This window comes from Tympanuchus pallidicinctus, unplaced genomic scaffold (assembly GCF_026119805.1).
Source record: "Tympanuchus pallidicinctus isolate F22 unplaced genomic scaffold, pur_lepc_1.0 scaffold29, whole genome shotgun sequence".
In the NCBI taxonomy this organism is placed as follows: domain Eukaryota; kingdom Metazoa; phylum Chordata; class Aves; order Galliformes; family Phasianidae; genus Tympanuchus; species Tympanuchus pallidicinctus.
This window is the reverse complement of record NW_026294746.1, coordinates 3,385,211-3,412,519: the sequence shown is the minus strand read 5'-3', so window position 1 is coordinate 3,412,519 and position 27,309 is coordinate 3,385,211. Positions and strand designations below refer to the sequence as shown.

General features: G+C 45.1%; 1 protein-coding gene across 1 annotated transcript; it reads right to left on the bottom strand.

Moving 5' to 3' along the window:
• Positions 1-460: 460 nt before the first annotated feature.
• TMEM201 (transmembrane protein 201) lies at positions 461-24,567 on the bottom strand. Its single transcript, XM_052691457.1, has 11 exons — positions 24,429-24,567; positions 19,422-19,542; positions 18,674-18,868; positions 17,978-18,154; positions 17,000-17,391; positions 16,332-16,535; positions 6,005-6,222; positions 5,649-5,720; positions 4,703-4,993; positions 4,123-4,254; positions 461-3,690 (listed from the first exon to the last, which is right to left on the bottom strand). Exons 1-11 carry the CDS (start codon positions 24,530-24,532, stop codon positions 3,593-3,595), a joined length of 2,004 nt encoding a protein of 667 aa, XP_052547417.1. The 5' UTR covers positions 24,533-24,567; the 3' UTR covers positions 461-3,592.
• Positions 24,568-27,309: the final 2,742 nt, after the last annotated feature.

The following is a 27,309-nucleotide window of genomic DNA, read 5'->3' as shown; positions in this document are numbered from 1 at the left end:
GAACCCAGGCAGTTCAGCAGCATTTAAAGATGTTCCCACTACCCAAGAAGAGAGTGAGAACAAAACATTCAGAAGCTGAATTTGTTGCTTGAGCAGACAGGCAAAATTCCAGTGAATCTGGCCTATGGATGCCAGCAATAAGTTTTACCACATTGCCACAGTGACCAACTTCATGTCTAAGCTTTTAGGTAAAAGATGTGATGACTTTCAGAAATCAGCAACTCGTTCCATCCATCCCATCAAATAGGTGTGTGTATAACATCTATGGCATCTGCCAAACCAAACCCAGGCTGCAGAACTGGAACAAGGTTCTAGAATCCAAATCCTTCCTAATTCAGAACAACAAAATCATTAAAAGTCTTCGCCAAGTCTCATAACATAACTAACAAGCCCACACCCAAAGGAGTACAATGTTCCGAGGAAGGCAGAGAATGGAAATGGAGCTCATTTATGTTCCACCTTAAGAGTGATTGTGGTTTTTATTAAGTAGCACTAAAATCTTTATCAGACAGTCCATTTCATAACGATCTTTTCAGTTCCAAACACTCCAACAGTTTTTTACAGTAGGAAAAACATTAGAAAAATAAAATTTCACCCCCAAACAACACTGTATGAAGATCAGCATCACCAGTCAACAATATTTTACAGGGGAACCAGATGATCTTTCCTCTCCTCCAAACCAGCTTCATACAGAAAACAGCAGCAAGATAGACACAGTATCTAGGAGCTAGATTAAGGCCAACAATATAAAGACAAACGTGGGTTCAGATCTTTCAAAATGAAGAAACCCTCCAAATGTTGTCATACATATGCACACACACACATACACACATATACTCTTGTGTACTACTCAAGCAAAGGCTTCACATCTGTGAAAGCACCACTGGAGAGTATTCTAGCACCAGAATGAGAAAGTTGGTTGTCTTCCCTCTTCAGCAATAAAATCCAAAGTCTTTATATTGCTTTGGACAAGGTCTCCAAATGCTCATCTAAGAACAGCTTCAGTGAGTGGATTCAGAAGTGCAGTAACAGCTTAAAGCGTTGCTGCTCTGGGCAACAAGAGGTGCATTCAGAGGGTGCAGCTCCTTCGTTGCTGGAAAGGAGGGGAATTTCTATATTGCAATCTGGTAGAGACAGAGACCAACTTGGGCCCCAGGTGAGTGTGATGGTAAATGAACTCAGCGCAGACTGGGAGGTGAAAGTAGGAAGTTTGCATACATGAAGTCACAGTGCACTTCTGTCAGCATAATAAAAAGCAAAACCACTGTATTTTCTGGCAGGCTTGTCTCTGCATAGGCAGCCCCTGGGTATGCTGGAAGTCAGGACAAGGATCCACAAATGGGATGTCACACATTACACCTGGACAACATCAAATGCAAACAGCACAGGTCTAAGGAGAAGCTTCTATGTTGGTTTGCTAGCATCTTTCCTATACACATGCTTGTGTGAGCCTGCACAAGTCTATAAAGGGGATAAAAAGCTCGTAACAGCAACGCTGTGGGTCAGGTTCAGCTATAAGTAACAATTCATGCAAGTTACAAAAGAATTAACCATCAACCCGCAGCACATCCAGTTATTTGTGCTGCAGGTATTCATCCTGGATCTACACCTCTGCACAGGGGTGCTGGCACTCAGGTCTCTGCAGTCTCTCAACGAGTGCATGGCCAGAGGTCTGTCCTCTGCATGTAAGATGCAGAGTAGGCAGCAACTGGCCTCACTAACAAGGGAGGATGGGGAGCAGTGGCTGGAAGTGGGCTGCTAAAACAGTGCAGGAAGAAATGGAAGAGACAAAGAGAGATTTAATTTTGCAGAGCTTCAATCAGCAGCAGTAAAGCCCTGCTCACTCTGTTACATGGTAAGGGCCTGGCTCATGTGAGGGACTAAGTGAGGCTGTGGTAGGATCTCAATAAAACATGCAAGTAAAAAAATTAAGTGAAAGGAAGGGTGATCATCACTCCAGGGTGTGAATTTCAGGGTAGGGCAGAGAATTATCAGCAGAGAGATGCTGTGTTTCTGTGCACGTGCAAGAGTGCAATAAAGGGAACAAAATCAGGACCAAGAGGAAGACACAGGAAGGTTAACTGTAATTCAAGATGCAAACACAGGACAATGGGATGAAGAGAAAGGAAAGGATATTTGAGGTAAAGGAGACCAAAGGAAGAGACAATAAAAACAAACCTCTTAACAGTGTGAGTCCTGTTTCAGAAAATACACAGCTAATATGCCAGTTTGCTCTCTTTTCACCAGGTATCCTTGGCATGTTGGTAGTTCCCCTCTCTGTATTTGGGATTTAAGAATCAAGGCATAAAAATTGTTTTTTTTGTGTTTTTTTTGTATTAAACAATTTTGAGTGCTCAGCATGATGCTCTACATGGCCCCTGAACTCTAAGCCATGCTGATGACTCACCCAGAAGTGGAAGCACTCAAATTACAAGCTGCTTTTGAGAACCTAACGCTGCTTTCTTTGGGTTAGAAAAACTATCTTTCCAGAAAGCTGTACTGTCCAGAAGCAGCTCTGGCATCTCTCACTAAGAGCACCTTGGTATTTATTTATGAAATATCTTAAATAATTACTTTGCAAATCCCAGTATCAGATAGAGGAGCCAGTTTAACACAACACATACAGTCAGACAGCTCCTCAAGTACCTCCCAGCAGATACATGCAATTTACAGCAAGAACAAGCTATGCAACTCCTGCTTCAGTGAAAACATCACAGCTGGAGTTGGGAGCTAAAGCCCTTAAGTGGGGATCCCTTCTTATTACAACAGAATTAATGTCTCCTACATAAAATAAAATTTAGGTTTTGTCTTTCTAATGCAGACCACAAAAGGATGCCTGTTTTGGATTTGTACATCCCTACAACAGCACTGGTTGGAGGTATGCACCAGAGAAGTTTCTGGGAACCAATAAGATCAGAATGGGAGTTGGTGAGAGTAGCCTCAGGGCAGAGCCTGGCTGGAAGCACACGGTCATATAAGATGCAAGAAATATGACAGAGCAGTCAGGGTAACCAGTGTGATCAGGCAAGCTTAAGACAACCAAAGAAAAGTTCATGGATAATTGAGAAGAGAGTGTCAAAGGAAAGGGAAAAGAGGAACCACTGACCAAAGAGGCGGAGAATGCTGTTACTGTAGACAAAGCCCAGCACCAACTACTATGCCGTGTCCTCCTCAGCTCATTTGTTCTAATTCTAGTTTTAACAGCACCGTCAGCATGAGGTTAGTATGTCAGGACAAAGAGCTGGGGGGACATTCCTTACAGTGCAGCTTACACCTTTTCAGGCTCATGTCTCAGATCAGTTCATTTGAAAGAAAGAGTATGGAACATTTGAATAGCCTCTGGCTTTGAACTAGGGCTTTCTGAGAGTTCTGCTCACCTCCAGGGACAATCCTGGAAGTGATGGCAGCAGCCAGTAGGGTTCCTTGTCATGACAGCTGACTAAACAGTCGTTATAAAAACACAAAACAAAGAAAACCAACAGCATGCACCAGTGGCACGGCCATTAGAGATGAAACCGTGGTTGAATTCATCTGGTCAAGGAGTCTTCTTGGAAGCAGGTGGGACCAGTAAGAAAGGAAGTGCTGGCACAAATCAGCGCAGGCTCCGGTAGACATAGGCTGATGTGAAGATAGCATTGAGAGTCAGACTCACTGCCAGCAGACCTCGGAGAGCGGAGTTACCAAAATGGCCTTGGTGGAAAAGGAGAATACAAAGAGAGAAAGGAACAGTAGGAGGAGGTGTTAAAAAACTGATGAGATAAATAACAGAGAACACATGCGGCATTCTCTCTTTGCCCAGTGTTTTCGTTGTAAGCAGAAATTTCTGAAGCACTTTTCCTGTTAGGAAAGATTCCACTGCACTCCTTAGCTCTATTTTCATCTTGTCCCTCTTCTGAACACCCACATCCCCACCCCTTGCCCTCTGTCCCAGTTGAACACTCTGGCTGTCACTACTCTTCAAACGGCCCAAAGAATGGGAAAAATCTTGTTAAGGGCTTAAAATAGCAGAGAGGAACTGCTTTTGCTGCTTATTTCTTTCACCTTAAGATCAGATCACTACCACAGGAAAGATCTCAGTTGCCCTCATAGGCACAGTGAAGCGCCCATGAGACTTGCACTTACCTCTCCAGCCCACCAAATCTTCCCCTTTGGTAGTTGTATCTACCACACAGGTAGATGAGTGTGATGAGTGATCCTCCTTTCTGATGGAATTATTGCTGCAAATACTGCCTCCTTCCATGGCAGATCTCATATCTGCAAAAAGAGATATAAAAATTCAGAAGGCAAAAGCAGCACAATTTAGCAGCCTAAAGGTGGTTGTGAGTAATGAACGCTTGCCTGGTAAAATCATGAAAAGATTGAGGATTGGAGCTGGAAACAAAGGCCAAATTTGTTTCTTAAGTTGTCCATGTCAGCATCACCAGAACCGTGGTTAAAGGACTTACCAAACAAGGCTGAGGGCAGTGGCAGGGTATTCCTGTGGCACGACTCAGTGAGAACAGGACATCTGCTCTGGCAGAATAGTGGTTCTCCAGGCCAGTGAATTCATAAGGGAGCTTTGGTAGCCTAATAATCATCACCACCTGAGTCTTCCCTAAAGGTTTCCCATCTACCGTACGGCCTAGATGATGCACGACTTTATTTGCAATCCAACTCTATCCTACAAATGCATTTCCAGGAGTAAAGCAGGCTGCCAGCATACCATGCATTCCCCGCTCGCTGAGGTTCTTTTTCGGAAACGAGGACAGCTCGGTTGTCAAGATGTTGCTGTCTGAGTGGGTGTGCGCCTCTGAGCTGGTCGGGGTGAGCAGGGCCTCATTCTGAGATGGGAAAAGCAGCAGCTTCTGTCCTTTCAGGTTCAGTCGGGCAGGGCTGATGAGTGGCCGGCGGTACCGCAAGGAACCTGAGCTGGAAGTCACAGAGCCAGCCACTGATGGTGCTGGAGAGGGGATGCGTGAGGGAGCACAGCTGGCTGACAGCAGGGAGAAGTGCTCTGAAATGGAAATACCCCAGAAGAGAAAAGAGATCACAAGTCCGATAAAAGAGGCACAGTTTTCTTTAACAACTGTTAAAGAAGAGAGAACAGGAATCGCAAACAACCAACAAACCTTGTACTAAAATTCATAATTCATTCAGTTTCTCTCTCTCACACATTGCAAAACACAGAGAAATTCCACACACATTTGGTACATCAAGGATAAGGTATACTAGTTTGCTGCATTTGCAGCAGCACTAACAGCCCATGATCCATCTGGGATCATGAGTGCAACAGACAGGTTCAAAAGGGCAGAGCAGACAGCGTAGCTAAATTACCAACTCTGTGGGCTAGGGAAGGAAAGCAAAACAGAAGAGTTCCCCTAAGAATAATTTTAAGTCTCATTTCAAAGCAATCTCAGCTACATATAGAGTAGAAAAGGGATCCTTGCTTCGTCTCACTGATTTCAGTGTGAGCTCTCCCAAGGGAGAAGAATAGCCAGGTCTTACTTTAATGGAATCTCAATCTCAGTAGGAACTATCTCTGCAGTATTTTCATCAGTGCTTTCACCGGGATGTGAGCAGGGAGGAAAGAATTAAACTGGGATCCCATGTTTCAATCCATGCACTGCAAATCCTGCAGAGATGCTTGTTCAGAAGCCTCAGTGCATTACCTGATGTGGGAGATTCCTTGGACTGAGATGACTGTGAGGCCGGTCGACTTCCACTGAACAAGTAGCCAGAATCTAAAAAGCAAAAACAAAATAGCTTGAACCTACATGGCTCAGCTACCAGGGGTCTATCCTTGAAAAAGGTAACTGCTTCATCTTGTCATCAACCTCAGAAGGGGAGGGGTTTTAAGCTTAGGCAAGAAAAAATAAATACCAGAGTCAGAATAATGACCTTCTCCCAGCTGCAGTGGAACAGATCTGCCCAACAGTCTCTAAAAATAAAATAAGTGACCCTCCCCCAGAATATTTAGAATGAAAAGAATCTAAATGTAATGGGTTCCTTCTTTCCCTTGCCTTACCTGCTCTGGCCAAGGAGGGGATGGTACCCAGAGAGAGTGCTCTGTTGAGACGTCCAGGAAGAGAGGAAGAAGAAGTTCTGCGTGGAGACCTGAAGAGCTGCTGGTTTGTCAGCTGGAGAATACTGGGTGGTGTTGGGACAAAGAGAGGCGTAGTAGAGGAAGGGAAGCCAGCCCCAGTGCCATTGGGAAACAGAGTGAATGAATCCCCAGAGAAGTACCTGTAAATGACAGGCATGACAAGCATTTAGGAATGGATAGGTTCCAGTAACTCCCTCTCTGTTACAGCCAGGAGACCCAGAATGCAACAACCTAAATAGAACAGAAAAGAATTTGTGGGATTTTTTTGGACCAGAACTACAATGGTGGTTGTATTCTAGCCTAGGAAAACTTGGGTGTGTTCCTAAGTTTGCATTAATTTTTCAGTGCAGGAGTACAAGATACAGAATGCTTTGAGTTTATGGGCACATTTCTATACCCTTGCAACTGGGGAAGGAAGAAATGCTCAACCTTACTTAAATTGTGCACCGACCTGTTCTGCAATACAGGCTGGAATAAATGGTGGGACAGTTTAGCATCTCAGTCCTTAGACTTCTCCCCTGAGAAGATCACCCTGATATAAATCATCAGAGTGTTTTACAAAGTCCTAATGCACAGAACACCAATAACAGAGTGTACTTGATATTTGCTATATGCATACGTAAAGTACATACTTAGAAATCTTGTGTCTGTGGGAAACAAGCAGTTATCTGCTTGTCTTTACAAACCAGAATCAGTATCTTACCTCTGATGCCAGCACAGAGGAGAGTGTTTTTATGAACAGTTAGATAAAGATTTAGGCACATTTCCATTTTAAAGCCAGCATTCAGGCCCCTTTGATACAATTGCCTTTGTTATATTTCTGTTGGACTCATCACCATCATCTTACAGATAGGAAGAAGCAAAAAGAAGCTAAGGAACTTGTCCAGGGTCACACAAAAACCCTACAATAGAACAGAGACACAAACCTGGCTTTCTCAACCCTAAACTGAGGCCAAAGCCATTACATTTTCCTTTCTTCACATATCATAATTAACCACTAATATGTACCATTATAGTCATGCAGAGGGAACCGTGCTCCTGCAGCACACTCTCCAGACAGTGTCTCACTTCTAATGTACAAAACACCATCTCTATCACAGCCTCTTGAGAAATTTCAAATTGGCAATAGTAATGGCAACTGTATTCGTAGATCTTTGTTTCCAATAGGTTCTTTGCAAGTGAAAGGAGGGAGCTGTAAAACAGTGATACCAACCTGAGAACACAAGATGAGAGAGAACTGACAAAATGCACTTAAAGATACCTGCATCAGTTAGCTTGGTTTTTAAGTACCACTAACTTCTACTGGTAATACAACCATCTGACAGGACCGGGCATTTTATGCAGTTGTTGCAGTCAGACTGCCACAGCATATAGTTAACATGCAAATAAATTTGCAATTAACTTCTGATACTCAGATTTCGTGCTGTACCTTTGCGGCGGTTCACGATTTAAGGATCAGCCCAAAGTGAACCATCTCACAAAATGACACCAATTTCTACCTTCTTCCCATTCCTCCTCGCAGACACATCAGTACCCACGAGTGTGGTTCCATTCATCACATCACCCCAGCAGAATCTGCTTTGGAGTCTCACTTGTGTTCTCATAGCCTCTAAATTATTGTTTTAAGAAGGGTGAAATGCTGAAAGCATGGGAACTTTGTTTTACTTTTTAACAACTGAGTGACATACATGAAAAAGAACCTCCCCTTGAGGTTCTTTAATTAGAAACAGGCAATACTCTTGTCAAATAAGCAATGACGAAGTACTAACAGAATATGAAGGGAATATACAGGTACATTTTTAAATGGAGGTACCAGACTTTGCAGCCTGTAATCAAACAGCAACATTTGGAGGTTTAATCTCACTTCTGATGAAAACACTGAGACAGATGAGAATAGAAACCTGGTTTTTCATCTGTCAGAGAAAAGCCAGTAGTAAGACAGGGAGTGGAGGAATACATCTCAGTGCTGTCAGATGATTTACGCACGTGCCACTCTCATGGAGATGAGAGATGTGATGCAGCGATGTCACACAGTGCTAGTGCACGCAGAAGCACTTCAGATTTAAGATCGTAATTTAAAATACCTTATAAAACTACTTATCTGCTAATATGAGGCAGACATCAACAATCCCGACCAGCTTAATCAGGCTGAACAACATCTGAGCCAATCAGCCTCTGGTGCTTGCAAGCAGGCCATGCCTTTAACAGCAGTTAGGAACTCGTCAATCTTGCAGCAGAAAGTGCCCAAGCTCTTCAGGTTCCAGAGGACCTGGGAAGGGTGTCATGCTTCACAAATGTGCAGAGAGTCCTTGGGTGCACATCCAGAGACATTTGCCTCACCACACACACAGACATGAACAGCAAATGGACATACTGACCTCCAAGAGGGAAAGCAGATTTGAAAGGAAATAAGAAGTGCAGGTCAGAACGGACACAGCTCATCTCAGCAATATCTGCCACTCACAGTGTCTATGAAAGGCCAAATCAGAGCATCACTTGTGAACATCACTCTTTTTTCCTAACTTTGTGCCTTTCCTACTCTTGTGCAAAAGGATCCGACTTTACACAGCTCCTTGCTGCACAGAAGAACAGCATTTCTGACTTACTGACTTTTGGCTGCTTTTCACTGAAAGAGAGTGGGATACATTACAGTCTTTCATCACTTCCAACTACAATCTTGTCAGTAGCATTTTTACTTTTTTGGATTGGACTTCCAAAGCCTCTTCTACTCAACAACCCCAAATCTCAACCTCAACACGTTAGTGCCGTCCAATCCTCTGGGCAGCCAATTAATCATCCAGAAAACTACTTTTCTATTTACCAAGGAAGAGTTGGACAATCTTAAGGATAGCACAATACCTTAGGATTAAAGGCTGACCACGAATGGCTTACGTGTAGCTCTACTCTGAATAAATTCCTGCAACAGGCACAAAACTCTCATCCTTCTCTATGCACTCTTCTCTAGTGTTTGCTACTGTTGTGCCAAGAGAACTAGATGCTGCTAAGAGGCAGGGGTGCTGTCATGGGATGGATGAGATTGGTCAGGAGAACTAAAACTTCCAGAAGCAAATGGAATAAAGCAAGAAAATGAAGAGGGTCAATAAGGCAGGAACAGTCAGATCACAGTCTTTTGCTCTCAGATGACTGCATTTCTCCAAGCCATTTGTGTACATGATAAAAGTGGCTCTGGCAAGTGGAAAAAGTAACCAAGAAAGGAAGAGGGGGGAAAAAAAAGGCTCTGGAGTCAGATGATTTGTGGAAATAGGGCCCGGAAGCCATTTATTTCAGAACTTAGTATTGAGAACATCAAAAATCGGTATCTTAATTAGTGTTTACAATGATCACAGCGTTACTAGACAGTTGGGCACAATTCCTCTACACAGATACTTGAGAAAAAGAAAAAAAACAACAGAAAATTAAAGAAGTGCATTACATGGCATGGGACAGTACACTGTCCTGAAGAAGCACCTCCTGCCCGTACAGCCTCCTCTCTCCCAGTATCTCCCCCTCCTACCAAAGTTAGCATGTGTTTTTAATTCACATTTTAACTGCAGATATGCTGCACCACCCACAGGATAGAGAGAGAGACAGGGAGAGAGCATGGGTCAGGTCAGACTACAGACTATAAATGGGTCCCTTCATGCTAACAGGTAACGTGAAGAGTCAGGCAGCTTGCTGTATGTATCCAGGCTGGTCTGCCTGGAATCAGTCAGGGTACCACTTGTCAATCATTAGGTAAAATGTTTCCTTTGGAATCAAGTTCCCACCATAATTTACCTACAAGCTGTCCCTGTGTAAATGCACTACGTACTGCAGACAGCAAGACTGCTGCTGCACAGACTGCAGAAGCAGCTCACTGCTGCCTTGCTCATTGCTAGCTGCAAAACAAGCAAGTTTCTGTAAGCTGATGCACAGCCACTTGTCTGTTCTGCTGCATTACATCAGGCCACCAGCCAGTTCCATATCCTGTGCCTCCGGTCAAAGTGATAGAATCAGGAGTAAAGAGCGATATGGCAAATAAAAAACAGGCACGCAGGGACAATAATGTTGAGAAAGCACAGGTCCCAAATACATTAAGATTTTGATGCCAGAACAGAGCTAGGAATTTCAACTGCTCAGTCTAAGAATTGTTTCCTCCTACTTGTCACTCTGCTTTAGGTGAAAAGGGAGGGATGAACTGCAGCTGAAAAGGCTCCAGCTGCCAGGTCCTGCACTGATACCTTTTGGAATACAGATGTGATGTTTGGCATCAATTTGAGCCCCCCCCAATCTGGTGGCACGAAGGTGTGTGCACATTCCATGTCTGCAAAACACAGACATTGGCAAAATTAGAAGGTTCAGAGGACCTCTTCCCTGCCTGCGTACTCGATAGGTTTGGTCCCATATGAGGCTTTACAGGGTACTCCTGGTATGCTTCAGGACTGAGTACTGCCCCGTTCACGTGAGAGCATTTGCTGAGTCTCAAAGGAGCTTTAGGTGCACATGCAGGTGATGGCACACCCTGAAAGAACTGACAAGTTTACACATGAGATCACACAAGTTCAACGGCAGCTATTTAAAAACTGAAAGCCATGTTCTGCAGCTCCCCACTTTCACAAGCAGAGTCAGTCTGGAGTAATGAAACCAGCTATTAATTTGATCAGTTTATATAAGTATAAATAATTTGACCACAATACATCCATACATGACTTCTACAGTATTTAAGCATGATTATTAGCTTCACATCATTTCAGCTTACTCAAAAAATACTGAAGTTAAAATAAAACACTACTACACCATTTCTACATTCCTCTCCTGTCCTCACCCTTTGACACACCCAAGCTCAGTTCACTAGGGCATGCAAAACACAGACGTAGGAAAGGAGAAGTCATTAGAAAGAAAGGAATATAAATATAGGGTACCTAAAACTGTAAAAGGTCAGGAAGAGGTCAGTTGGCATGCACAGATATCAGGGGGGGCTTCAGGAAGACCAAAAGCAGCAGCAGCAGAGATACTTACTCAGGTGCTAGCTTTGGGTTCTCACTTCAACCCTCATAGTGTCTGCAGAGTCAATGAAAATCCAAGAGTCCAAGTACCCTCATATTCCCACCCACACTCACTGGTGGTAAATGCAGGACAAAAGCACGAGCCTGCCAGACGTGCAGGCACTGCTGTCCCAAGCTGCAGCTGCAACAGTTCCACTGAAGCAGAGCAATGTAGTGTTGTCAGAAAGTTCATCCAGAGAAAGGCACTTAATGAAATCACCTTGAGCCCTTTATGCATCTCACTCTGCTGAGCAGGGCACGAGGTGTTTTGGAGCTGGAAGGCCAGGCACGGCCGCCATACGAGCTAAGAGAGTCAGCGATGTTGGGCTGGAGCAGGCTTGATTTTAAGTGAGGCACGTACTAAGAGTTCCTCACCAGCTCAGCTCCACTCTGTAGTCCCCATCCTCTGGTTCAGACAACAGCATAAGGCCAGGGTCAAAAAGCAGCACCTAAAATGAGAGGCTTTGGGGGCCCAATACCCTCTGATTCTGCTGAGATATGGTGTTGGCATCCTCTAGCCTGCAAGGCTGGGAGAACCCTTAGGCAACAGAGCTGTATCTGGTGACCACAGGTTACTTACCACCTGTTTCTCTGTAGCTCGAAATATAAATACCTCCAAGTGAACACAAGAGGCTCAAAGCACCAACCAAGTGGTTCTGGATGATTTCTTATCAGTGGTTTCTTTGTATGTTACCAGCCCTTTGGTAGCTATTATTTCCCTCAGCAGAAGGAAATGTGTCATGCAAATCAACATCTCAGACTTGCAAGGACAGTGACACCATGCTCAGATGTGGGGCTTGCACCAGAATGACTGAGCTGCTGGCATGCACTTCCTTCAGCTGGAGCCTGAAGGGGAAAGAAATCTCCCACAGTCAGATGGCATATCTAACTGCTGAGCTATTTCTTAACTGAACCCCAAGGCCAGGACATGAGATTGGTAAAGCACCTTCCTTACAGAAGCTACAGCATGGCATATTGTTTACAAGAGTCTATTTGGCATTGAAATCAGGTACTGTAGAAACAGTGTCAGAAAAGGCAGCAAGTTTCCTTAACTAGAGTTCTATTTTTTCCAGAAAGAGTCAACAGTAAAACACTGATAACTGAAAATCATCTTCTTCAGACCTAAATGTCTAAGGAGGAGCTCCAAGGACACAACTGGTACAGATCTAATATTAGCAGTTTATAAGCCACTGGGAAAACAAACATCCTTTTCTTTCTTGCTTCCCTCTCCTCCTATTCCATCAGCCCAACAAAACATGTAAGCAAGGCAAAAAGAGAACTTCTAAGAGACCAGAAATGCAATTGCTGCATATTTGTTCCTAACGCTTTGAGGTTTTTCGTTTTTAGAAGCAGCAGCTGCACCAACTTGCTCAGGCACCAAATACTGGGAAAATAAGCTCAAGTCTGAAGCAAAGACAGCTTCTTTGGCATGAGGAGTCACACTCCAACATCTGCTTTGTTATTTTGTTTTGCTTTAAAAGTTTTTCCAATTAAGAGTCCAAAAATTCTTCAATTGTAAGGTGAAGAAAGCACCGCAGAGACCAAGGCTTCAGTTGTACAGGCTGGCCACAGAACGAAGCAGTTTTCTGGTGTTCTGATATGCAACATTACTGCAACCTGTAAGCATACTTCACTTGTATTAATTTGAATAAAGTGAAGACAAAGAGTTCTTGCCTCAAATATTCTTTTAGTAATATTATTTGGGCTTCACGGTATAAACCCCACTCCTTCCCCCAGTTCTACTGCCTGCTCAAGAGATTTTGGGCACAGCTCCCCCCCATTCCATCATACCACTGCATGGGAAAAAAGGCAAGAGAGTAAGAGAAAGGATCAGGCACAGAAGAATGATGTAAAACAACAGAATAAGTGTAAAAAGTGCCAGAGCTCAGAGCGCAAATACAGAGCATATTTAAATTGAAAGAAAAAAATAACATTCTGCTAAAAAGAAGAGAACAGCTTCTCAGACTTATGGGCCACAAGAAATAGGACCTGACACAGCCCTGAAAGTAAAATTTCTGAAGAGCCTGACCAGCACCTTTGGGTGCTGCCACCAAGTTTCCCTGCAAGAAGATTCAGATTAATTTTATTCCTTCTAAAGAAAAGGACCTTGCCATTAGAAACCAGGCATGATGTTAGTGAGACCATTCCCACATACCTCAACAACTTGTCAGCTACTTTCCCTCACCTCACCCTTTTCTCCTCTTCTAAAAGCATGGTTCCTCCCACTATTTGGATATACCCAGCAGCAGAGCAGCAAGGGGAAACTGTTGACCTCTGCCAGACCAGCTGCTTGCAATCTCACATGCTAGAAGGAACCTTCAAGTTGTATATGCAAACACACAAGATGATCACAACTTAATATAAATGAGTACCTTCCCACATTTCATTTTAAAAACTGGAAATAGTGAAGACAAAGAAGGGAGCAGAAAAAAGGCCAGAGGTCTTATTTCAGTAATGGACATAAGGTCATCTAGGTCTTTCATGCAGGTAGTTTAGAGAATGACAGAGCTGGCACTGGATTTGGTTCCACCATCCATTTCATTAGGTGGATTTGTCCACCTGAAGAGACTCTCAGAAGAGAAGATGACTGCAGGAAAATTGTGTTGGAAGGACAGTTGCAGTAAGGACTTTTCAAGGTCTGAAAACATTGCAGTGATCTCTGCACTGGAGGGAAGGCTGAGCAGACAGAGGTAAACCATCTATCTACAAAAATATATGCAGTTGTTTGCTATTCCTATCTTTTCACCAGCCTACTGCTGTCTTTATTAATACTGCTCCCTTCTTCCACCAGCTGACAGGACAGAGGAGCCTGTGGTCTGGTACAGACACCAGATTTTTAAGGCACACTTCCTACTAAATCTCCTAATAGTGAGAAAAAGGAGCCAGAGCGACTACAGAAGTCTAAGTCAGTACTAAGGACTGTGCATATTTCAGGCTTTTTTTCCTGCTTTGATGAACTCCCGTGGCTCCTTGTAAGTACTTACTTTAGAGGAACTCTAAACTCAATAAATATCCATTGCCCTCATGGAAAATAAGACACAGTAGTTGTTATTTAGCATTTTAGAAGCCTGAGACTGGAACAAGGAAAACCAGAGTTTGGAGTTGGAAGACAAAGCCTTTGGGTGGGGATTGCAAAGCACCAGGAAACAGAAGGGCAGAACCAGGCTCCGAAGATGTTGGTTCCCTTTTGTGCACATGTAAATAAGCAGCCACCTGAACAGCATCGTTTGTGAGCACCAGAATGGAGAAAGGTGTTGTGCTGGCTTGGAGGTGGATACAGCAGTTGTTTGAAGGCACCATTAAAACTATTTCTAAAGGAGAGCACACATGGGAAATAGGTTCCCGTGTCCCCTTCCAATGCCAGCTGCTATGTTACAGGCACAAAGGCTTTCATCCAGGAGCTGTACCTGCCCATGACACACTCAGCTCACCTGGCTTACTGCCAACGGATCTCTACAGAGTCTTTTGTTAGTGCTACATTTGTGCTTTCACAGTGAATATTGGCTTGAAGAACAATAACTATGAAAGCTATGAAACATATTTTGTTTCCTTAAATAGTGTTCTTAGCATTTCACCTGCATCTCCAGTATCCAGGAGCATCTGGATCTTTCAGTGGGAGATGCAGAAACTTCACAGTGAGAGCTCCATTCTGATTATTTTAGAGTTTATGCATAGGAAGATCAAGACATCCAGCTAACACATCAGACTATCACCATGGCATGTCCTGCCTGCTATTCTGAATATAATAGCAGATTTCCTGGGACAATGCTGTTTTCTCTAGAAAGCCCACCTGCAACTGCAAGACCTGAATTCAGATGGGAAAAATCAGTGGAGTGCCTTACAAAAAAATGCACAAGATAATCAGACTGCTTACCCATCAAGGACCCAACAAGCTCAAGCTTCATTCTGTGAATGCAGTAACCCAGCCATCCAAGCTTTCAGCAGAGGACTGCTAGGCTCTCAATTCAGAAGTTACAATTTCCAGGCCCCGTTCTTTCGGTGCATTAGTACCAATGCCAACTTCCACTAAGACACCCCACATTCCCTCCAGTAACAAACATAATCCATTTCTATTGCTACGGGTCCTGCAGCAGAAGCTCCCCCCCCTTTACTACACCATATCCTCCTGTGTTCTCAAGAACTGTGCGTTACTTTTAAGTTAACTGGATTACATTAACTGGATAAGCAGTGACATACAGCAGAAGTCAGCCATATAGCACAGCACAGCGTTGCAATACTGTATACCTTCTCTTCCTAAGGCTACAGGAGTAGAGGAGCACAGCTTCATCCAGTTGTGCTTTTACACAGAGGCTCCTCTTACAAAAAAGAAAACAACCCAAACAAAGAAGACTAGCACAGAAAACAACAGCCACTGGTAGAGCTGAAAATTAAGCCTAAAATATTTTCAGATATCTAACCAAGACACTCTGAGCTACATAACCTTTTAAAGCACCCTTTAAAATAAATTATTGGAGTTCCAGTCAAAAGGACTTCAGGACTCCTTTTTATTTAAGATAGGAATCCTAGAAGAATGGCAGAGCAAGACAGCATGCAGTTAAGTGATGCTACACAGTGGAAGGCAAGAAGAACAATGTTATGGACTACATGTCCCCTCCTTGCATGCCCACACACCATGCAGCGTTACTACAGCACACGCCAGGAGGACTCAGAATCCAGAGGCAAGTTTCCATCAGTTTGAAATTAAAGCGACCAGCACCATGAGAAATTGAATGTGGCCCAGGCCTCATTGAGTATCAAGGAAGAGGATTCCTCTGTGACTGGCTAAGGATGGACAGGCAGTGAGAAGAACCAGAAGGACAGGAGAAGCCAGAATCTCTTTGGCTGGAGAAGCAGGATGGGAAGGAGTCTGCATTTATGGAGCAGTTTGTGAAGCAGTTGCTGGAAGAACTGGCTTTGGGAAGGTTGGATATTTGCACTGCTGACGTAGGATTCAGAAGGAAGGGAGAAGGGATGCAGCAGGAGAAGCTTCCTTGGCTAGCACCAGCAGTGGGAATGCTCCAAGAAGCTAACACAGGAAGCAAGGATGGCAGGAAAAAATATATATATAAATATATAAAAGAAGGAAAGATCTTCACTGCTTTTCTAGTTAAAAAAAATAATAATAAAAGGGAGAGAAAATAAAAGGAGGAGAGAGAAGCACCAGTCGCACAGAGTTCATAAGGCTTTTTTCCTCCTTCCCCCAGGGTCACTGCTCTGGCTCTGACCTTCGGGGCCGGTATCTCCGCTGGCCCGTTGATTTCCGCGTTGCCACTGCTGCAGTGAAGCCCACCAAGCAGCATAGGGACGTGGTGCCAAATTTGGCCGTATCTAGCCAGCTGGGTGTTTCCATCTTCAGGTACCTCTCAGCTAAATGCAGGCTCATCACTATGAACCACAAGACTGAAGCAAATGCATCAATTCTTCGGAGCCTGCAATGTCAAAAAAAAACAAAAACAAGCAGTGAAGATACAAGGTAAGAGCTGAAACTTCAACAAATCCCATCCCATAGCTGTGAGGAAGGGGTGGGAAAGGAGAAGCTGGGGAAAGTTCAAAGGCTGAGCAGGCCATGTGCTGTGGGATGTATCACCACCAGCCTTTCCCACTGCTGTGCTAAATACCCCCACCAGATTTTGCTCTCCAACAGATGACACAGTTGCACTGGGAACTTTCCATTCACTGTAATTCCAGCTTAAATGGAACGAATCAAGGCATAGAAAAGAAGTAAGCTCTGCTGTTAAACTTGCTAGAACCCAAAGAAGAACACAGAGAACAGTGCCAACCAGTACTATTGCTACGTTTGCCATTCTGGGGCTGCCCCATGTCTCACTGAGTCAAGACAAAACTGCCAATGCAGTTTTTCTTGAGTTGGAACAGAAGTAAAGAGCACACCCACCTGATCCGCCCAGCCAAGAACATTGCTAGCAGGCAGGTGAACAACCCAAGAACAGCAACTGCCATCTGATGATTCTTCCCGTAATCCCATGCAGCGCTCAGGTTCTCCACCATCTGTTCTGGGAGCATGTGGAGCAGCTCCTGCCAGCCTGCCACCGTTATGGAAGTGTCATTTCCCAAGTCTGCATGTGAGCTGGTGCCAGTCCTGTTCTGAACAGATGCTGGACTAGAAGAGACAGGAGCAGGGACTGCAGCATTGAGCGAGAAGGGGTCGCCTGATCCATACAAGGCCAACAGAACCAGGAATGCACAGCTGAGGAAGGCCAAGAACCGCAGAAATATCACCTGAGCTGGTGTAGTTATGGAAGTAGTGGAGGAAGATGAACACAAATTCTGCAGAGGAAGGGAAAAACTTCTTGTTAGAAGCTGAAAAAAAAATTGCAGTAAGGTTTTGAAATGGTGCTTTACTTAGACTGTATGGTTTACTGAACAGTTCTGTCCTTGTCCATCTCTGTACTGGACTGATGCTGGATGGGACGTGGTAGGGTAGCAAAGTACAGAACTACAAGCAGAAGCCAAGGTCTGCTGGGCACTGAGCCAAAGAGGTCATAGATCACCTTCCATCATACTTATTTCTTTTTTCCTGAATTCTGTAGTTTCCTGCACTGTACTCATGACTTAGCTTCCCTATCTCCCCTTTTCTGCCTGTCCCACCGTTCCAATTCCACTCTTTCATGATTGCATTTCAGGCAATCTCCTAAATGACACCAACAAGACAGAAAGATCAAATTAACAACAGGGAGTATCTGTGCAGACTATTCCACATCTTTCTAAACTTCTGCTAAGCACCCATGGTCCAATTTAGAAAGTCCCATGGCAGCCACCAGCACTGATACATCCCCCAGCTATAAGTTTAGGTGCAGAGGCACTCATTTTTCTGTACTTTCCCCTAAATTCCCTCCTCTCTCCTGCAACATACCTGAGTATAGGTCTTGTCTGTCTCACGGCGTTTGAAGTGGTGGCTGAGCAGCAGAGCCCGCAGCTGCCGATTCTGATGCTTTATGTAATATTCCACAGCAGCCTGGCATGGACGACACAGTTTGTAGGTCTGCTCCAGATGGTGCTTATACACCTCAATCTCCTCATCATATTTGCCCTGATGATAGGAAAAAACAAACAGGTAGGTGAGCGCTGCAGATCCCTTATCAGTCATTATGCTCACTTGTGACACATGAATGAGGCATGCTTCCAGACTCCAGAAAAAGTCCTGAAACTAGATCTGAAGAATGACTAAGCTGGAGGCAAGCCATACAATCAGCTTCCCACATAGCTCACCAAGCCTCCATATATCAGAAGAGACACATACAGCACTCACAGAAAGCTTCTGTTGTTCTTATGGGAATCCCCAATTTGTGGCCAATTTTTCTATAGCCAGTTCTGCTGTTTTTGTTCACATCTCATGAACACAGATGATAAGACAGAAAACTAGACTAGCCTTTGCCCCCAGCAAAGCACATGGCAGAGGGGCTGGAACTGGATGGTCCTTTGGGTCCCTTCCAACCCAAGCCACTCTATGACTCTGTAGATGAAGGGCCACAAAAGACACACGGCCCTGCCACGTGGAAAGCAAAGGATGAACGTTCTTCCATGATGCCAGTCCCTAACCAAGACTCACCTCCTCCCTCGGTGAGAATGAAGCGAGCTGTTTGATCTTCGTAGTTTGATGGTTGTTGCATTTCTTGCAAAGCAGAATTTGGCTGCTCACCCACTGCTGTGGTTTGGTGGGATCACAGAAAGTTGTAGCACCTGAAACAACATGGTTAAGGTGTTCCATGTACTGAGCAGGGATGGGCTTGTTGTAGTCTCCATTCTGAAAAGAATCAAGAAGAAACCAGGAGAAAAAACAAAAGTGAGATCGTACAAAACAAAGCTAGGTGTTCTCTAGCTGACAACAAAATCCTCCAAGCTCTGTACTCCATAACTAAGTAACAAAAATAAAAGTGAAAAAGAGATAAAAATGCTTCAGATCTTCTCCTCATCCACTGTTCTATACATCCAATGTAAGCAGCTGTTGGCTTTTGGTTTAAGAAAGGCCTTGTAATTTAACACCCTATGTGACACAATTCATCTATTCCAAAATACAAAAGAATAATCATTCCATATTAAAAAAAAAATAAAAAAAAATCTTCAGAGATACTGGTGAAAATGACAAACTTTTTTGCCCTGCTTCAAAAGGCAAAAAGCCTTGCCATCACCACTCCACGTCAGCACATCCCCGTGCACACAGATGCTCTCTCAAATGTGAACAAGTGTACTGAGCAGCTGATTGTAGGTGCTCAGCACAGAGCCACCAGCTGCCAATCTGCTGGATACTCAGCCAAGAGCACCTCCCCAGCCACCCTCCAGGCAGCTCATCACTGTACCTCCTGGAAGCCGTTGTACTGCTCGCAGTTGGGGCAGTCCCAGCAGTTGCGATTCCCATATGGCACCACCGTGTCCTGATTACAAAACCAGCAGTTCACTGTCACATGTGTGGGCTTCTTCCTGTTAGGAACAGAAACGTGTCAGGTATCAGCATCAGATCTGATGTGAAGGAAAGCAAAGGCTTTCAAACAGGGAACTGTAAGAGAGCCTGGAATAACAGCCAACCTTCCTATACAGTATGTTTGACTGTCTGACTCACAGTAGTTATTTTAGCAATGAAAAGAACAATTAGAGTAGAAATAAATTCCTGCCTGATGCTAATATCTCTTTGTGCTAGTACGGTGGACATGCCAGAACTTTAATAACAACCTTGTGAATAAACCACTTCACTAGCTTTTCCAGAGGTACATTTGGGAATAGAAGTCATGTTCATAATCACCAGCAGTCATATTCACAAAGAGCTCAGTAGAGTATCTGCTCAACATACAAGATCCTGGGAACATCATACACATAAAAACTGTGTATGATGGTATTCAGAAACCTAGGAAGTGAGCTCACTGCTACGGTGCTACCTGCCTTGATTGTGATGGAATTTTTCAAGGACAAGTGCTTATCAAATTAGCCCAAGGTGCAGGCACTGTAATTAGCTGTTTCTTCTAACAGCTCAAGCTAAAAAGAAGGAATGAGGAATCATCAGGCCTTCCCCAGTTTTTACGTTCTGGAACTGAAAAGATGAAGATCAATCTAATCATCTGGACCATAAACCCCTTGTTTTGATTTTTGTTGTTTTGTTGTTGTTGTTTTTAAACAGTTACTGCAAGAGAAACAGCTGTGACATGGTGCCATTAGAGGTTCTGACAAATGTTTGAACAAAAAACTTCAGTACGTTGGCCCTTGAGCCTGTCTGCTCGAGAAGCTCTGCATTTGTCTTCAAGTCTGGAGCAATATCCAAGGGGAAGCTTCACATCAACACAGCTCAGCTGTCTGGACTTAATCATAATCTGCCACAATCACACCTCCAAGAGAGGGCAGCTGCTCAGGCAGAGCCCAAGCAGGGACTGGCCTTGGTGGCCGTGCAGACAGACAGGTCCAGCTGCTGCCTGCCCCATTTGCTGCCCAGCTCTGTGAAGCTGTGAGAGCCAGACAGCTTTTACAGGAGAGTGTCCATATAGGGCACATACATAAATACACCGCTGTGACAGATGCATGTTTGCTAAAAGTTGGCCCAGTCAGAAAAAAAACCCAACAGGACCCCACACAGTGATCTGTGCCCAAAGGGACAGGGCTGCTGGCAAACATCAAACATCTAGAGCAGCACTGAAATCAGCAGAGCAAGGCAGCTCAGTGAGAACCTTGACAGCAAACAGCAGGAGCTGAAATGCCCAGGTTGGGAGTAGCTTCCTTTCTCTTTGCCCTCTAAAACATTCCCTGCTCTTGCAGCGTTCTGTACAGAAACACCTGAATGCTGAAGAAATGTGATGTGGAACCCTGCAACCAAACAGGCAGGTGGCTCTCCCTTAGTTACACAGGCTTTTATCACAGCAATCACCCTTGCAGCTGGATGCCTATCATTAAGATTCTTCCCAGCTCCCATTTCCATAGACCTCGTCTTGAAATTTGGTTTGTAAAACATCAAATCCTTGAGCATCCTGTTTAAGTATGAATTACAAGGATAAACTTGAAACAAAGCACCAAAAAGAAGCCTGCAAAGTCACAAAGAGTGCACAGAGGATTCCCTGCCAGATGCTGAAAGGAAATGGCTGGAGCTACTAGGGTGACAGATTCTCTTCTCAAAATAGATGTACACTCCCACGCCCCTCCTAAGATCAATGTTCTCCACTTAATTTTTTGCTTGATTGCCAAGGGAGTTCAAAACAGTAAGCAATCTGAGATAAAAATACAACCACTGAAGCTGACAGGCATGAGAAAGAAGAAAAAAGAAACACAGAAAATTAAGTGGCTAGTCCACATTACCCTTGAGCTGTCACTACTGAAGATCCAGGTAAAAAAGCCAGGCAATGGATGGACTGCAACACCTCGTGGTGCCAGTTTCATCCCACTACCTTAAGTTAAAAGCTGTCAAGGCATAATGCAAAGGATTTAGCATGCTAGCCTAGTACAAATCCTACTGTGCCTTGAGCATAGACTTCGACAACAAGCACAACCTAAATTCCATCCTCAGATGTAGGTCACAGCACAGCTCCTTGAACTAATAGAGGCACTGGAGCAAAATGCCTCAGTCCCTCTCTGTTGATCCATCCTCTGGCACTGGTGAAAAGAAGAGATGCTGTACTTCAGCCTCTACTTCCCTCTTCTGTGACAGGATGGAACAGACAGAAGCACTAAATTCATGGATAACAAAGGTGGAAAGCAGAAAAAAGTAGCAAAGCAGGATTTGAATTGTTAATATACTCAAGACCCTTCCATCTTTACCAAAGAGGATTCCTCTTCTCATGCTTGGAGTTAAGGTTGTGCAACCAAGGGTTAAATAGCTGCCATTCACTCACACAACGTATGCAAAAGAAGTTGCTACATCCTAGATTATTTAGGATAAAAAGCAATAATCCTTCCTTTTGTAAGGCTGTAATCTGTTGCCATAGAAACGTGAGGAAAAAAATAAAAATAATTTTAAAAGTCTGGTTACAGAAAGAAGAAAAAAGGTCATCTGAGGCAAGAACACATAGGTGGGGTGCTAATTTTCTAGCAACCGGGCAGGACTTGAACAACAGCAACAAAAAAAAAGCGCGACTCTCAAATACAGACTGAAAGATGTTCAACTACCCACACCTTCACTGAACAACATAAACCAGAGCTTCTGAAGTCAGACATCGTTATGAGAAGACAGGCAGTGCAAAACCTATATAAAAATCTACCTGTGCTCAATTTTTTACAGAGCAGCAGGAAAACCACCTGTAAGGAGTTTATATTCTAACACTGCATTAATGTGAATCAGCTTCCCTGGACAAAAGAGCCACCCTGCAAAGTTAAATGTGAGCTGCAAACAGCAATTGAATTACTGCACGTTTGCTGTACCAGCTTTAAATCTAGTAGCACACACACCTTAACAAGGTGGAAAAATTGCCAGGTTTGGACTGTTTTCTATGCATAGGGTTTTTGCATCAATGAACCTGATGCTGAGTTCAGCTCACTCAGGGAAGCTCAGCTTCTGGGTGGCACTCACTGACCTGCTGCAATTCCAATCTGTGCTGTCAAAAGGGGTCTTCCAGGGCTGACCCCTTCTGAAAAAAGCATCCCAGCTGTCTGGATTCCAGCAGGCATCCTAGTGATGGTTCCTATGAGCAGCTTCTGCCACCACTGACCAGAACAGTCCCAGAAAAGAGTCCCTCACAAGGTACTCTCTATTGGTTCTGGCAATAAGTCAGTAGCCAACAATCAGGAGGGGCACAAAAAATGAAGGAAAAATGACTACAGTTGCAGGTCTGAACTCAGCAAAGGACTTCCAAGAACCCCTAAGAAGCCAGTAGCAACGCTGTGATCTCAAAGGAAGACCACAAACACATCAGAATTTTTCTTTCAGGCCCAAACTTGTAAACCTTAAGGAGCTGCCCTGCTTATCTGAGTATATATCAACTCCTTTCCTGCCTTGGTAAAAAAAGCAACCCTGTAGGATGCTGCCACAGTTACCGCAGTGTAACTCTACATGTTAACAGTTATGGCAGCACTGCTTTGCACTAAACTGTTCAGATTTATTTTATTTCCCTTTCTATGGGAGCAGAAGCAGTTGCAGAAAAGTCACCTTGTGCTTACCTATATAGTATTTACTTGCTCTGAAAATGGAACCAAACTGCACTAACAGCAAAAGCAACATCACATCTCCTATTAAGCTGCTACCTTACTGACTCTGGAGAACTCGTTTAACTAAGGCAAAAAAGTAACTCTGGAATGGGATTGAAAAAACAAATGCAGAGCCCTAAAGAATTATCAGCATCACATGACAGAACTATTTACAGCTCGACAAGGACCTGGTAAGAAATGCTTCCCATTCCAGAGACATTTTGACAAACTTAAGCACAAATTCCACCTCTTGCCTCGAAGGCACATCAGAGTCAACAGGCTCAAAACCAGCTACCTGCTTCACTTCGGATTGCTTTAGGCCACTCTTTACTAAATACACCAATACCTGCGTACAGCCTGACAGAGCACTGATGCTGTATGCGGTCATATAAACTGAAAACACAATGGAGCAGACCTGAAGGGTTTTGCTGTGGATATAGAAGCATGCTTCTGTTTTGAAGCATAAACCTGACACACCACGAGCCTGTGAGGCCTTCTTTTACCCCAGCACTCAGCTGATGAACAGCCCGCTCTGTTACAGTCTAACATGCCTCTTGTTCTGTATATTCCCATATTCTGACCGTGCCAGATTACAGTCTGCAAAATTAAGCTCTACACCTTTCATGCAACCCGCACCCTGAACTCCTTCCAGATGCTTTTCAAACTTCGGCTTTAACCGATCTGTTTAATTTTGTCCTAAGGTCAGAAACACTGCACGCATATCAGAACAAAATGCCTACAGAACTGCGGTCGCTAAATAATTCTGACTTCCCAACCCGCAGGACGGCACAGCGCTCTGCTCCCTACAGCGATCACACCTTCCCACAGGAAGCAAACCGCTCTCCTCGTCCCGAGCGCCAAGAAGCACGTTAACAACCAAACCCAACGCCGGGACTCCGGCGATCCTTGCGACACATCCTACGTCCCGCAGGAAGGAAAGACGTTCGGAGTATTTTTTAAAGTGCGGCTCCCACCCAGCCGACTCCTTGGGACACAAAGACACGGAGCGATTCCCGGGAACGCGGGAAACACGCCCAGCCCCTCACCGGGCAGAGCCTCGGGTACGCGGAACCTCTTTCCCTCTTCCCAGCTCCCCCTCCCGCCGCCTCCCCGGCCCACGAGGCCCTCGCGCCGCCGCCCCGCGCGGATCCTTCCCGCCGCCGGGCCTTCATCCGGCCGCCGCCCGCCGCTCCCTCCGATCCGGCCCGTACCTCCGCGCTATGCGGTACAGCAGCAGCCCGGCGGCGGCGGCGCACACCGTGACGCCCAGCCCGGCGGCGGGGCAGCGGGCCAGCAGCGCCCCGGCTCCGTCCATGCCGCTCCCCCGCCGCCGCCGCCGCCGCCACCACCGGCGCCGTGACCTCGGCGGCGCCGCTTTGTACGCGGTTCGGCCGCCCCCCCGCCGCCGCCGCTCCGCCCCTCCTTGCCGCCCGGGGGCGGGAGCCGTGACTCACGGCGCGGCGTGAAAGGCCGGAGTCGTGCGGCGGCGGCGCCGTGAGTCAGCGCCGCAAAGGCCGAGATCGTGGCCGCGGAGGCGGGGGCGGCCGCCGGGCTGCCGGCCGTTCCGGGGGGCGGCGGGGCCGTCGTGCCTGGCCCTGCGCCAGGGCTGCGCGCTGCCCGCTCTGCTCTTTTTTCTCTTCCTACGTTGACACGCGGTGCTGCCGAGGCGCCGGGCGTGCCGCAGCGAGCACCCTCTGCAGGGAGGCTCTGGCAGCAGCAGCTCGGCCCGGCTGCAGGCCCAGGCCTGGAGAAAGGCTTCCAAAAGGAAGGATCGTCTCTCCCAGGGCCTCTCGCGCACGGTGGAAAGCAGGGAGCTTACGGGAACGTTGCCATTTACGTCGACACGTGGTTTTGAGGGGGACAAGGAAAGTAAAATAGTGGCTGAGAGAATTATGAAAGCGAAACCGATAGAAAAATTGAAAGGGTTGATAGCTGCAGGACAAGGGGAAATGGTTTTAAGTTAAAGGAGGGAGGATTTAGGTTGGATGTCAGGGGGAAATTCTTGACAGAGAACAGTGAGGTGCTGGAACAGCTGCCCACAGAGGCTGTGGATGCCCCGTCCATCTCTGGAGGTGTTCAAGGCCAGGTTGGATGGAGCCCTGGGCAGCCTGGGCTGGTATGAAACGGGGAGGTTCGTGGCCCTGCATGTTGCAGGGGGTTGGAGATTTGTGATCTTTGAGGTCCCTTCCAACCCTGGCCGTTCTGTGAATAAGCTCTTTACGAGACGGAGCCGCCCCCTTCAGGAAAACACAAAGCCCTTCCACTCTCTCCCCTTCTTGCCGATCTGAGCTCCCTTCCGTGCTACCCTGCAAGCAACACGCTGCAAATCACAGATCCCTTCAGCCAAGGCACACTGTGGCAAGTCGAGCAGCAGCTGGAGGGGCTGTGCAAGCAGTTTGCTGCCTGTAAGCCAGCAGTTGAGAACTGCTACTGTAGGCTTTCCTCTGTCTTGTTAGACAGGTACTATGGCTTCACGGGAAGACCCTCAGTCTGATGCGAGCAGTTTTCCAGTCAGGCTCACCCAGCTCTCCCCTAGAAAGCAAAGTAACCCATACCTGTTTCAGCTCTGCCCCTCTCAGCACATCCAGATGGGAGTCACTGTTCTTACAGAACTAGAAGATGCCTTGACAATCATGCCCTGCTTTTACATGAAGGTAAGAGGTATGAGATTGATCCTGCCTCAGACTGCACAGCTGTTTTCCTGGTTAAAGAAAACAAACAAAAAAGCTCTTCAGTGCAACCAATAAAAAAGCTTAAAATGTGGGCAAACCAAGTTGTGCCAACACTGTTTTTAAAAAGCTAAAACTGAGCAGAAGTTTAGAACTGAGTTCAGCTGTTTAATTGCAAAGGAAAAGCTCATCACAGACAAATGCTATGCTGCAAATAACCTCTGCTTCTAAGCTTAAGCGTGGTTGGGATCTTAACCTCATTTCTATCTCCACACACTTATGCATGGGAATTAATTATATGGAATATGGGATAAACAGTGACTATTTCCTCTTGATAAATGGGAGAGGGATGCAATTTTTTTCATCTTTCTTCCATTGTTTAGCTGAATTATTTAGGGACTGTTTTATAAGACCAAATGAAGGAGGAAGTGCAACCCAGTCATTTGGCACATCAAGTCTTTCTGCAGGAACTCCAAGCCTTCTGCACTCAAAGGCTTGTCTATTCTTTCTGCAGAAGGCCCTCCCTTCCTACTGACTGTATCTGTATTATCAGTCCAACCATAGATGCATTGTTTACCAAAAGTTTCCTTCTTAAAGGAACTAATAAGAACTTCTGCAAAAGTAATTATAAATGCTGACAAGGGGCACAATCACAATACAAGAAGCATCACAACAGTCAGTAAACAGATAATTCTGAGGAATGTCCAGGCAACCATGGTTGGCCAAAGGAAGGCACGAAGTCTTTTAGCATTAGGTTTTTGGGAAGATTGTCTACAGCTTCAAAAAACAAAAGAATGTTTCCAAAGTTAAAATAACCAACCTGAGGAGCTCATTATTGCAGCAACATGCTTTCAATTTCAATTTAACTGCTCGTTTATGAATAGGAACTGACTTAGTCCTGGTTGCCTGCTCTGCTCCAGCAAATTAAGACTAATTTTGTCACAGCTAGCAGTACAGCTTAAAGAACAACTATAAAAATCCAGAATTCCTCTTTTCCCACCAGAACGAGCTGAAGCAAAATCCTACTCACTTTCTCTAAGTCCCAAACCCCTGTGCAGTATCATTTAGTTCCCCCATTCTTGGATAATAGCAGTCTACACATGTGACTAACTCTGAGAGAGCCAGAGTGCTGTGCCTGCACAGGAATACTAATTCAAGAAAGCAAACCTCAGAAGTTTCAGAGCAGCAGCACAAGTGTCCTGGTTCTTAAAAATAGAAACAGCACTGTGTGACAGTTTTGACATCTAGAGAGAGACTAAAGCTTTCACTGCTCATCATCTCCATTAAAGATGGCATCATCTCCATGTCAGTTTTTAGTTACTCAACTGTTTCTTATTTTAGCTTAAGGGTAACATGATATGTTCTTTTCAGTGAAACATAATAGAAATCAGCTATTTTTGCACTGTTTTGCCTCATAATGAGG